The sequence below is a fragment of the Nipponia nippon genome, unplaced genomic scaffold (assembly GCF_047370975.1).
Source record: "Nipponia nippon isolate SJK-2023a ecotype South Korea unplaced genomic scaffold, ASM4737097v1 scaffold_12, whole genome shotgun sequence".
NCBI lineage: Eukaryota > Metazoa > Chordata > Aves > Pelecaniformes > Threskiornithidae > Nipponia > Nipponia nippon.
Window position 1 is genome coordinate 15,625,942 of NW_028262313.1, and position 13,450 is coordinate 15,639,391.

A 13,450-nucleotide genomic window follows, 5' to 3' on the forward strand; every position below is an offset into this window, starting at 1 on the left:
AACGATTGTTTGCTTGGAAAAGCATTTAGATTGTATGGTTATGAAGGACTATTTTATTCACTTTCTATGTTAAAAGTACTTAATTAAAGAAAAAAATCTCAAGTACTTCATAACATAGATACTATTCAGTCAAAAATAGCTTTTGGACAAGAGTCATCAGTTCCTTGAGGTATCTGGTACTTTTGGAAAACATACTAGTGACGGGACCTAAGGGGTAATTTAATTTTTTTACTCTCCACTCTTGCTTTCTACAGTTTAGATATGTTTCATGTAACTTAGTCTTTTTCCATTTAAAACAAAACAAAACAAAAACCTAAAAATTATATTCAGCATTTTGATCATTAATTTCACATCATTTGCTGATAAAAGCTACTATTATTTATGATTGGATTACCTGATTCTGTATTTGCTTGCAAGGGTTTTTATGCAAATCTCTATTCTTATTAATGCTTATAGACGCATTCACATTTTTATTATTGACTACTGGGACAATAAGGTTTTCAAGGTTTTTCAACATTTTTTTTCAATTTAAAATAATTATGTTGCCACATATGGTTCATTGGGTTTCAGCCATATTTTAAGGACATCTTGCTTTAACATGCTAAAGTACTTTTTCTTTCTCTGTTATATTCCGTTTCTCTTCTAAAAATCTAGTAAGGTTGATTTTGTTCTTTGTAATTTTTAGAGTTTCTCTTTTATCCCAAATGCACTGTAAAACTTTAAATACATCTGTGTGATTTCAGATTTACATAATAATATGTCCAAGCCACTTCCACATTCTACATTTTGGCTTCTTTTTGTGTACAGTCCTCCTTGCAAATATATTTTGCCACTCGGTTTCGTTTATTGTCTTCCTCATACAGACTTAGGCCCCTTTGCTTCTGGCTCACTTAGTCCATTGTTTAAGGTAATGTAGGAGGTGGGTACAGAGAGCAGTATTAGCCTTTATTGTACACATCCTCTTTTTATTTGTTCTTTCACAACCTTTAAATCACTTAATTCTTTTATTACTTTGCTTTAACCTAGCTTTTGGAAAAGGGTGATTCCATGTATATTTCAAGCTGATGCAATACAGAATAGATCAGTGATATCTCAACCTCTTCTCTGCCAAGCCTTATTTTAAACAGCAAAACATCTTGATCCTTTTTCCTTCCAGTCATGATCAAAGGAGAATTTTTAGATTTCTCTCTGAAGCTGAGTCTCCCTGTTAACAGTTTATGTAATACAGCATTTTGCTCGTCGTCTTTTTGTGGTACTTTGTACTGCTCATGGATTTCTAAAATGCAAATGTGGGGCTTGTTGCTGCTCATCTTTCCGCTCATCTGAATCTACAATATCGTGTTCTTAGGTGCTTTTGAAAATGTAGAATGTTTCCTCTTGATTTCTACCCCCACCCCTCCCTCTCAGACCGTATTGCGTATTAAGCATGTTTTTTCAGATATAGCATTTAGGGAGTTCTGAAGAAAGCTCATAAGATACGTCCTTTGAAGACTTTAGGTAAAGTTATGTTGAGAATATTGTGATGATTTTAAAAAATCAATGCAGTAATGGGATATGGGATGGGGGGCAGTTGAAGAATATCTAGGGAATCTCAGGGGATTCAGAGTATGGGTGATATCCATGATAAAACGTCATCTGGTCAGGGAGGAGTTGAACAACTTTTTGTGTTTTCCTTAGTTCAAGCTGACATGAGAAGTTGGAAACACCCAACCATCAGATGCCAGGGAAACAGGGTAAGCTGGCAGTGGGCTTGAGGGGAGGGATAGGGCACAAACCAAATTGTATATTAAACAGTAAAGACCATCCAAGGCAGGTGTATTTTAAAGTTGGTTACAATCTCTTTCTTCCTGTACTGTTACGCTAGTTCGTAGTGCTGTTAAAAATGAGAGAAACTTTAATGTTCTGAGGTATCGGTCTTGTAGATAGATGTGGTAGAGCAGATCCTTACATCTTGGTGGTGTTAATGTGTAGGTCCATGTCACTTGTAGTAGGAGACCTAAACCTGCAAGGAATTCTATTTTAATGAAGGGGTCATGTAGCATCTAGATTTCAGTGAACTCTGAACTTTTTTGGAAGTACTAGTTTTGAGCACAGAAAAGGGATTCTGCTTTGAGGAAAGCTGTGCAGTCTTGATGTTTTTTTATCTTACACTGAAACCATCTTTTAAAAATACAGCGTTTTTACTTTTCAAAGCTTAAATATTCTAATAATTGTAGACTAAAAAAATAGCACTTAAGAACTTATTCTATAAGGAGGCTGTGACATTTCTTATAGAAAGTTGGTTTTCATAACGTGTGCTTGGTTTTAGCAGCTATGATTCACTTCCAGTATTGAAAGTGTGACTGTAGAGAGTTCGGGATGTGCTTTAATGCTATTTAGAAAATAAGGTTGGACTTAGAGGTGGAAAGCATTATGGTTGACAGAACTGATAAGAAGCTTTGGAAAAAATACGGAATGTTGGTGAATGGACTACATTTTGCTTCATCAAATACAGTAGGGAAATCCGTGGAATGATTTTGGAAGGAATATTTTTGAGTTCCTACTGATGTTATTTAAAGGTTCACGAATTCAATAGTCACATTTTTGTAAGACTTTTTTTTTTTCTAGAATAATCATCTATGATTTCTGTAAATGTAAAAGTAGAGACAAAGATTCACAAATTTCTTTTTAATACATTGGTGGAGAATTTGTATGATGAGGGACAAGATAAAAGAGAATTCTTTTCTTTGAAGGAGGTTTTCAGGTTGTAATAAAATTTGCTATGTGCAGTCTGAGAGGTACGGTATCTAAATTGCATAATCTTGCTTGGGGAATTTAGCAAGTAATGATAAATGAAAAAATAATGTTAGATAGTAAATGCTGAGAAGAAAATGTAACGTGTTGTTTCATTAGATAATCCATGTCATCATGTATTTTATTTTATTCTTTTCAGAGTAAAATAAATGGTGCTTTTGTCATCTAATTAGAAATGAATAGTATATATATTAAAGCATAGGAATGTTGTGGTGGATAGACTGATGTATTTTAGTAGCAACTTGGGAATATCTGTATATAGCTGAATAATCTGTCAGTTTAAGCCAAAATAATTTGCAGATTTGTATTCATTTATTCTCAAATTTTTGCCTCTTTCTAACCATGCAACAGAGTAAAGCTTTGGGGAATTATGTTTCAGTATAACCTGTTGTGATGCATTTGAATTAGTTTTCTGTCCTTCATTAATAAGTGGGCAAGAAACTGTAGCTTCCTCAGGGATGAGCGACGGTTAGGATAGACTGAGCTTAATAGGACACACTTGTATGCAAGGCCTTGGGCCAGCAGCTCAGTTATCTTCTACTCCAAGCTGATGGCTGTGGAATATGTTCCAAGTCTTTGACTTCAAACTTTTGTGCTGTTCAGTCCCTGTTAATCATGAGATAAAAATGTGATAATAGATAAAAAAGACGAGGTCTGGCGAAGCAGCATTTAGTCTCAAAATAAGATGTCCTGTCTGGATATTGAGACCATGATACAATGGCAATAAGTGACATAGCAATGCTTAAATAATAACAATGATACCACAACAGTTAAGTGGCCCATTAATGTGAAGAGTAGATGTTCCACATCTTCTGATGAGGATTTCCTTCCGTTTGGGGGCTCATACTGATGTTTGTGGTTTGGATTTTGAGGAGCGAGTTCTTTAGCGGCGTGTGTGCGTGTTTCTTTAAACGAGTCTGCTGAAATATCTGTGCAGTTTGAGCAGAGGTGGGTGTTACATATTAAAAGAAACAAGAAAGATGCTCCTGTGAGCAGCTGATGATCAGGGAAGTTGTTAGCAACTGAATAGAGCTGGTTATTCAATATCAGATATAACTTAACTAGATCATACTGGAAGCAATCTTAAGTTTGCAGAATTGATCTGTATTAACTGTAGAGCTTTGAGTAATCAACAGGACAGTCTGCTAGATTACTGGACTACAGTTCTATGTAGCATTCAGGAGCTGAGCTGACATCTTCAAAGGAACTTGTCAAATCTCTTTGGTATGTCTGTATTAAAAATACACATTCTTACATCCTTAACAGTCTACAAGTACTTTATCTGGGGTATTGTCAGTGTGGATGATGTTCTGTAAACTGGTGGCTGCTTTTAGTTGTAGATGTAAAAATATACTGTGACTAAAATGAAATTTTAGATTTGTTTCATGGAGGCAAAATAAATTTCAGTTTTAAAACTTGATGTTAATGCTATAGCCGAAATGGGTGATTTTTTTTTCTTAAGTCAAAAGGCATCAATTAATAAAGCAAGGACAGAGGTGTTATTTAGAAACTCTGGCATAGTATCAAGGGCAATTTACATTGGAGTTATGCATTTTTAAAAAAATAAATTTCATGGTTGAAAACATTTTCTGGTTTCAGTGTAGTTTAAATGAGTCTTATTTTCAGTGAAGGTGAATATATGTATCTGAGGACACTTTTTGGGTCTGACAGTAGAAGTTGTAAGAAATGCTAGACCTTTGTCATATGTTATAAAGATGCAAAGCTGTGTGACATGTATAAAGAAGTAAATAATGTTTTCAGGATCTGCAGTTGCATGTTTGTAATAAATGGGAAAAAATTGCTATTTTTATTTTTGACCAAAATACAGGTTATGTTTTTTTCTTGTCTGTGTGTTTGGGGTTTTTTGTTCGTTTGTAAAATTTTTGAGGATGTTATTTGATGATGTTTTCTAACTTCTAAAGCAGATTTAGAAGAAAGTATCAATGAACACGAGTTGGAGCCTTCACCTCCCAAAGGAAAAAGGAGAGGTCGTAAGGGAAAGCCAAGAAAAACAAATTTAAAAGGGCAATCAGAAGACACTAGATCTACGTCCTCACATGGCACAGATGAAATAGAAAGCAGTTCCTATGTAAGCAGTAAATATGCTAAACTTCTTAGAAGACAGAATTGCATATTTCTTCTCTGCAATTATAATTTTTATTAAAATTTGCATTTGTCTGAGCCTCCAGCTGGTGGCCACAGGCTTTTAAAATTACAATTTTATTTGTAACCCAGCAGTATATTTTAGTAAAATGTTTTTCTTTCAGAGAGACAGGTCTCCCCACAGAAGCAGCCCCAGTGATACAAAACCTAAATGTGGATTCTGTCATGCAGGTGAAGAAGAAAATGAAGCTAGAGGAAAGCTTCATATATTTAATGCCAAAAAGGCTGCAGCACACTATAAGTGCATGGTGAGTAACAGTATTGTTGTTAACCAGTCTATTATGTGAATTTTGTCTGAATTGCTATTTTAGATTTTAATACAGTACCCTCACATGTAATTATGCGTGAGTATTGTCTGTGTGCTGATGATCTCTTTAAGCGCTGAAGTGTTGCGAAGTGAGCAATTCATTTATTTTCACTGCGGGCAATATGGATAAAAGTTGGCTACGTGCTAAGAGATGGAATTAGCTCAGGGAGACTCTTTAGCTTATTAAAAATGCTCCCTTAGCATCTAAATGCATACGCAATATTTGAAAAGGAAAAGAGAAAACAGTTTTAACTCAAAGAATCCACTCCAAAAATAAAATACCTTTACTCCACAGGCCTTCAGACAAAATCCAGGAAGAATCCATGAACTTCATTAATTTTCTGACCAGTGGATTCAGGCTGTGTGACTCAAGTAGAGTGGGACGTGGAAGTTCTAGCAAACCCTTGCCTTTAGATGATCACACTTACAGAACTGTCAGCCTGAAAAGAGTCTGCTAATTTTAATGAGCATGAGCAGATAGTGCTATCTTTCATATAACTCGTTCTATGAATGAGGTAGGGCTTTGAGTAACAAACCTCAGTGGTTCCTGTTGTACCTCAAAATGAATAAATAGTCCAGGCAATCTGTGAAGTATTAATTAAGTGTCTTCCTATACCTAGCCTCACTAAGCAGAGAGCTGGTGTGTGCCAGCAGCCTTGAGCTTAGAGTATTCGTCGCTACTTTGTGAACCTGGGCTTCAGTTTTAAGACAGTTTAAACCGAATATACCAGGATGATGATAGTAGGGATGGTACTTATGCGCTCCATTGTCATCCCGCAGGGCTTTTCAGGTACGTTCACATCAGCTGTGCTGTGAAGCTGAATTGTATAAATGTCACAGGGAAGGAAATGGAATATTCCTAAAAAGTTCAGTGGTGTAATTGGGAATATTGCCCGTTTATTACTTTGTGTTTTCATCATGTAATTTTTCTTGTCTACTCCTTTGTCTTTTAAAATACATTTCTCCAAGGCAACAAATGTAATTAAAGCAGTCAGGTGGGTATCAGAAGGAATACTCATTGTACTAATTACTCAGCACAGTTTTTTTTTCCTAGTTTGTTGGTAAAGCACATGCTGTCTGAGATCACAGAAGGGGATGTTCAATACTCAAGTTATTCCTGCACATAAAAAAAATTCTAATCGTCTTGGTGACCTGAAATTATTTTGACTTGCTTGTTTTACAGTTGTTCTCTTCTGGCACTGTCCAGCTAACAACAACTTCAAGGGCAGAGTTTGGTGATTTTGATATCAAAACTGTACTTCAAGAAATCAAGAGAGGAAAAAGAATGGTATGTATCGGCAGACTGTGATGAATGTGTTACTGATTCTGCGAAGGTGTATACAGCTCTGCCTCCTTCCTTTTGTGACACAATCTTTTCCATCTGTTTCTAAACACAAAATTTAAATGTCTTGTTACTTTTGGGACAGGTAGCCAGATAGGAATCACCTTAAAAATTAGTGGTATTTGGGGTTCTTTATGACAGTGTACAAAGTAAATTATTATTAGCCTTCCTGTAACTCTAAGAGAGTAACAGCTTTGGATCCTGTGTTACTAAAAGCACGCTGTGTAAAACTACAAATACACGTGGAGAATATGTTCTTGCAGTCACGTGTTTCCAACTGTTTTGATGTTTTAATATGAAAACGTTATTACGGCCTCAGAGATGGGGATGTTGGTAAAATGTCACATTGTCTTTTATTAAAATTCAAGATGTTTCTAAAGTGGTAAGAAATTTGGGGGGGGGCGGGGAGAAAACAAACAACTCCTAACCATATTGTTCCTTGAAAAAAAAAAACTAAGATTCTTCTTATATTAACATACTAACTTCAGTGACCATAAAATGATCTTGGAAATGCAATAATACGTGCAATCATGTAGCTATTTTCAGTGCAATGGACAGATAAATCGTAGTGTTCATATTTTAATAGGTTGGTATTATATAGTTTCCGTTTAACAATATCTTTGATTAACTTTTCATTGGAAGGATGATCTGCCAGAGAAATCACTGTTCCAAAATGGTAGCCATAAATATGAGGAACACTAAACTGAATACTAAGAGGCAAGAGACTGAAAGGCTGAACAGTGCCATTCTCTTCTTTCCCCTGCACAGAAATGCACACTTTGCAGCCAGCCTGGTGCTACTATTGGGTGTGAAATTAAAGCCTGCATAAAAACATACCATTACCACTGTGGAGTAGAAGACAAAGCTAAATACATTGAGAATATGTCACGAGGAATTTATAAGTAAGGACCTATGTAATTCTTGAATCTGTAATGAAAGTGAAGATATTTCATGGCACATTTTCTGCCTAACTTGGCTAGTCAAGTATGTTATTAAAAAAGAGAATATTATTTCATTTTAAATGGTATTTTAAAGTAATTGTTGACTTTGCGAAATACTTCAGTTACTCTGCTAACTTAAAATTTCTGTAGTAGTGTTGTAATATGAGAAATGAGAAAATTAATTGACTTATATTATATTTTGCTCTTCCATGAATCTGTAATTTATATTGGGGAAACCCTGGATAATTTATGTCATGATTCCTCCATATCGCTGTGTGTTGTAGATTATTTTTGTCTTTTTGGACCCCGTAATTTTCCATACTTGCGGAACTGCTGGCGTTAGTGACTTGGCTGCAGCTGGGGTGCCAGTGTGGTTGTGCCCACAAGAGGGCATTCTCTGAGCAGTGTAGTAGCAGTTCTTGGAAACTAGAATTGATGAAAGTTTTGTTGGGTAGTCTCCAGCCTTGTTTTCTTTCTCAGTTTAACTGATGCTTGACTGAAAACCATGGATGGGTTAAAAGAGTTAGCAAGTGACTTGTAGCACATCTCAAAACTAATTGAGAGGAAAGTCTGGTTTTGATAGATATTTTCAGTAAAAGTCTTCACTGTTTCTTTTATTGTGCTAGACTCTATTGTAAAAACCATAGCGGAAATGATGAAAGAGATGAAGAGGATGAAGAAAGAGAAAGCAAAAGCCGTGGCAAATCAGGCACTGACCATAATGACATTCCTCAGCAGCAGCTCAATGGAAACTAGGTATGGAAGTTACTCCTGACAGATCTGTTACCAAGACTGAAACGCAATATACATTTAATGTAGTTTATTGCAGTGAAGTATTTAAATCTAGTGTATGCAGATAAGTACTTTTTATTGGCATACTATAGAAAAATGGGGAGGATTTGTTGTTTTTTAAATCCAGCTGACTTTGTAACAGTATAAGAAGGGAGGCCCTCGTTTCTATCGCTAAACATAGATGTAATGTCAGAGCTGCTAAATGCTTTTCTGTATAATTTTAAATTTACTATTGTTTTCATCATTTTTTAAACAGGTTCAAGGGACAGAGTTATAGAACTGGGAATGGCTAAGACATCATAACTACTAATTCTTTTAAATTGTTTTCTAAAATCAGAACAGGGTTAGTAACTTTTTACTACCCAACTCTGTTAGAAATTTCATTGAACTGCCTGAAACGTTCATGTGTGTGAGCCTTCAGTAAGTGGCAGAGTTTTACATGTCAATATTATGTAGTTTGTAGTCTGCAGTGTCTGGAAAAAATGAAACACTATATAAATGATATGTAATATGTACAGTGTCAAAAGTTAAGGCAGACATTGAAATGAAGTAAGATCTATATTTCTGGACTGAATAAAAACCTTAAGATTTGGAATGTGTAAGTTGTTTAGTGGATTCATGCAATGAGGGAAGGTCTTAGCTAGTTTAATTAACAACATGGACAAGTTCGTGGTGGCAGCAAGCTGGTACTTTGTGAATTTTGCATTTTCTTCATACACAAGTTACGGAGGCTATACATGGGAAAGCCGCGCTCTGTTTTTGCTTGCAAAGCACACAGTAGAAAAGGACTCAGTGTACACCGAAGCACGCGTGAACATTTCAGGTTGTTCCTGTTGTGACTGCTCATTCCGCCCAGCATTGTTTGCGGGGGATTAACTTGAGCAGCTGTTGGTTCTGAGCTGTGAGCTTTAGAACTCATGCCAAAGGGCTGTAGTTCATTCTTTCCCCACCGACACACCTCTCTGTGTCCCTGATTTACAAAGAACACTTCAAGTGTGATGAAAACCTTACTATACAAATGTTTGGACTCTGCAGCCCAATCTCTTTTACTTCAGAGAGTTACAATTCTTAACTCACTATGGAATTTAGCCACCATATCTGACGTCCATACCTCAAGTGTTCTGTGGAACACTTCATGTTTTGTCCAGAATATGCATAAAGGTCCCATGTTCTGTAAGAAGAATGAGGAAACAACCTTTTTTGCTAGATTGGTATTTATTTTTTAATCTTATGACCACTATATGAGAAACGTTGCTTATCATCCTTATTGTTTTAGTGATTATTTTTTCTCTTTCTGTCAAGTCAACAATCATGTCGTGGAATTCTACTTGCTAGATGTTGATGTTCCTTTAGGGAATAATCAGATCTAGGCTATACCAAACCTAACAGATCAGTCCTCTGACTGCTTTCAAAACACCTTGTCATTTCTAATGGCTACTAGCTTCTTCAATTGGTCTGTTAAAGCACATTCTCAGACTTACTTAAATAAAACCAAAAAGCTGAATCTAGTCCACATGTTTGTCTGTTGCTATCGCATCACCTTATTGTTTGTTTAGGGTTTTGACTTGTTTCACTCTGAACTCCCAACAAAACTTCTGGATTTGAAGGAAGGAAACAAGCAAAATACACTGATTTGACTATAAACTGCTACAGTTCTTCTGTGATTGGTATTGCAAAAACAGTTCATTTGTAACATGAGTTTCTGTAGCATTTTTTACTTGTATTTTTAAAAGATTTAACGTGTGTCGTTTGTCTTCTTATGCATTCCCTTAATGTCTTGAGGGACTCAATTACTGTATATTGGAGTTTCTAACATTTTACCTGTTAGAATTCAATCAATTCTGTTTGCTTTCCTGGAGAATAATGCCATTTTGGAAAGAAATATTGCTGTGTACAGGAAATATTCAGTTACTGCTCCAAACATGATGCCATTGATCATTTTTATTTTGTATTTGTAACTTTCAAAATTAAAAGCGTGACTTGAATTGCAATGACAGATCGATTATTGAAATTGTCTATCAAGGTGTTTTGTTTCTCCTAGAATAAGAACATTTTTCAGCCACTCAGAACAGTTTTAGAATGCAAAATAGCATCCTTCAATGTTTAAATTACTTCTAGATTTGTGCCTCAGACATGGCCCTCCCATGGAAAAAAGGCACTTTGTTTGCAGCTACTGTATTTTAACTAAGGTTGCATGGGGTAGATCTGCCAGCATACTGATTGTATTTGAGACTGAGCTCTAATTCGTAGTGTGTCAGTTGCTTAGTATAATATTCAGTCCAATAATTCATCTGTTACGAAATAAATTACCCCATTCCATGCCTCGAAGAACCAGGACAGCACTTTACCTTCAGGTAGCAGAAAAGTAAGTGGCTGGTTTACCTGTTACCTCTTCGTGCTGAGCTGGCCTGACTAAACTGTCATTAATTCACAGTTCGTGGAGACAAAGTCAGAAGCAAAAATCTTTTCGTACGAGCCTCAAATTTGTCATAACTGACTTCAACTCATGTATGCTGGGTAAAAGTGCCTTACAATGTAAAAATTGTATTTATATGTTCCCAAGTAGCATCACCTGCTGGGGAGTAATTCTGTCGTGGTGTTAATATTTAGAAGAAATGTACCTCAGCAGTGTATTTACTGTACATCTCTTACGTCCTTAATTGTAGTTTTAAAAAGCATGACAATGTATGATAGTATACAACATTTACATCATTTTTTTAAAGACAAGATACTGCCATTACTGTCTTTTTATGTGTATTTTAGCTTGGAATTTCAGACAGTCTGTCTGGGTTTTTTTGTTTTTTGTTTGGGTTTTTTTTGGTAAAGCAATGTAATCTTTGCAAGCATATATTGGAGATTATTCTGGAGCATCTACTGCCTTCCCAGAAATGTTAGAAGTAATGAAAGTGCTCTATAGGTGAAATAGGTATGTTTAAATTAGATAGTTAAATTAATGCAGTCTATTTGTTACTGAGATTTTTTTTTTTAATAGATACCTTCTGCTTTCATCTCACAATCAGGACTCATGAATTTAACAAAACTTGTCTTATGAAACTGGTTTCACTTTATTTAAATTTTTTTTTTCCTTTGGGCATTTCTTTTGCTCACAAGCGTAGCGTGTGCTGTTTAAGATGCCTGGAACCCTCTGAGAAGGGAGGTTTCTCCCCGACTCACTGTATCTCTATATTAACAGATCTCCCCAACTCACTGTATCTCTATATTAACAGATCTGCGATTGTGCTATACCAAGAAAGGACTGTACCAAGGAAGGACAGGCATCAGAAGGATATTGTTGAAATAACTTGAGGATACAGCTGGTGTAATGCCAGAGTCTCAAGGCGTGATCAAACACTATAGCAGTAAGCTGTGCTATCACTCCATTTCAAGGAAGGGCGAAAGGCCGGTTCGATATCGGCATCAGTGCAGCTAGCTAGGATGAAATAGATTAGGTGATCAAAAGATCTACTCGTTCAGCAGGTGTTGATCCACAGGCGGTTCTGTGATAAGGCTCTAGCAGGAGCTACACCTACACTCCGCAAAGTCTGATCTTTAGGTGCAAAGAGCTGTGCTGATCTAGACTGGTACGATTATACCGAATCTGGGCCTAAAACGTGATGTACAGGAAGAGAGCTTGCTTCTTACTGCTGCCTATATGAAAAATAACTTCATGCCAAACCAGAGTGAAAGATGAAGAGGTGATGATCTATTTGGAATATCAGACTTCTCTGGCAGGTGATAATCACTGCATTCCAAAAATATTAATATGCTGAATCAGATTGACAAGAAAATTAATCCTCATTAGATGAAATTAATCTTAAGAGAACTGAAAGTACATTATAGCAAATAGTAACTCTTCTTCCATGTCACCAGAAACAGATTCCACTGTATTAGTGATGGAGGTTAAAAAACAGAACACAGCTCTTGATTTATATACTTGTTGAAGCGGTTTCTATATATGCATACGTATGCACATTCGTTAGTCAGCAGTGACATCTCAACCCTTAAAGAATCCTGGAGAACTGTTGCTTGTCAAAAAGCACTCAGGTTAGGCTAACATTTGCAGCTTTTGCTCTAGCGTACATTTACATTAGGTGTAAAGACAAGGAATGTATGAAAGAGGGTAAATGCATTCCTATCTACAATGTTATGTATATTTTGTTCCTGTTATATTGGCTTTACTTCCAAAGTTGTAGTTTGCAGTATTAGTTTCTTTTTATTGGTATCCTTGCATATATCTATTCAATAAATGAGTTATGAATTTCATACTGGCATATCTGTTCTTTTTCTGAAAGTATAACTTTTAAAACTGTCGTTTTAATGCATAAATGCAGTATTTCCTGTGGAGGTTACAGGCCCATCAAAATGTTACCAGGAGAGAGGTGAGAATGCATACTTACAGTATGCCACTTACTCAGTGGTAGCTCTGCAAATTGTGTGTTCTTCTTAACTTTGTGCAATGGGTAAGCTGCTTTGCATTTATCCCTAGCCAATAATGTGAAGCGACTGACTCACTGAAGGTTCCCACTCTCACCTTTCAAGAACTTTTGTTTTTCTTTTTCAAGAGCAAATTAATTTAGGCTAAGATGCCAAGGGAATGCAGAATGTTACACTGCAGAAGAGCAGTTACATCCAGGATCCACTTTAGAACCGTGTACATGTAGTGTAAGAGATTAACAAAACAAAAGATCCCTTGGAAAAGGCTGGATTTGTCCAAATACATAACTGCCTGGAGTGTGACAGCAATACCTTTCCGTGTTTTTAAAGTATCAAGAAATGTGATGGGAAAACTCCATAGGAGGAGGGGTACTATTGGCCTATTGATGAAGATTTTATTTTCTAAAATCAACGACATGCTCTTATGTCGTCACCTTAAACAAGGAGTCGATTTAATGAGCGTAGTAGGTATTTACTGCGACCTGAGAAAAATCATATCCCCAGTCAGCACAGACTCACGTGTCAGGAAAAAATTGTCACGCATCATCTTCAGATAGGCGTTGCCAAATGATCGGGTCTTGTTGATGAAGAGTAGTTACTGACACTGTGATTCCACATCCATCTTTGCAAAGGTTTCCTGAAGAGGCTAATTATCAAAGTCGATGTTGGGAGTAATTA

General features: G+C 36.1%; 1 protein-coding gene across 7 annotated transcripts in view; it reads left to right on the forward strand.

Moving 5' to 3' along the window:
- Positions 1-13,450, forward strand: part of PHF6 (PHD finger protein 6) — a 29,490-nt gene that overhangs the window by 14,670 nt on the left and 1,370 nt on the right. For 2 of the 7 annotated variants that reach the window (XM_087749014.1, XM_087749013.1), the window contains 5 exons: positions 4,716-4,882; positions 5,061-5,204; positions 6,447-6,551; positions 7,374-7,507; positions 8,173-13,141. In XM_087749014.1, coding sequence (XP_087605140.1) covers positions 4,716-4,882; positions 5,061-5,204; positions 6,447-6,551; positions 7,374-7,507; positions 8,173-8,302 — 680 coding nt within the window. In that variant the 3' untranslated portion in view covers positions 8,303-13,141. The remainder of the gene's footprint in view (positions 1-4,715; positions 4,883-5,060; positions 5,205-6,446; positions 6,552-7,373; positions 7,508-8,172; positions 13,142-13,450) is intronic. The other 5 variants (XM_087749011.1, XM_087749015.1, XM_087749016.1 and 2 more) reach the window with 5 other exon arrangements.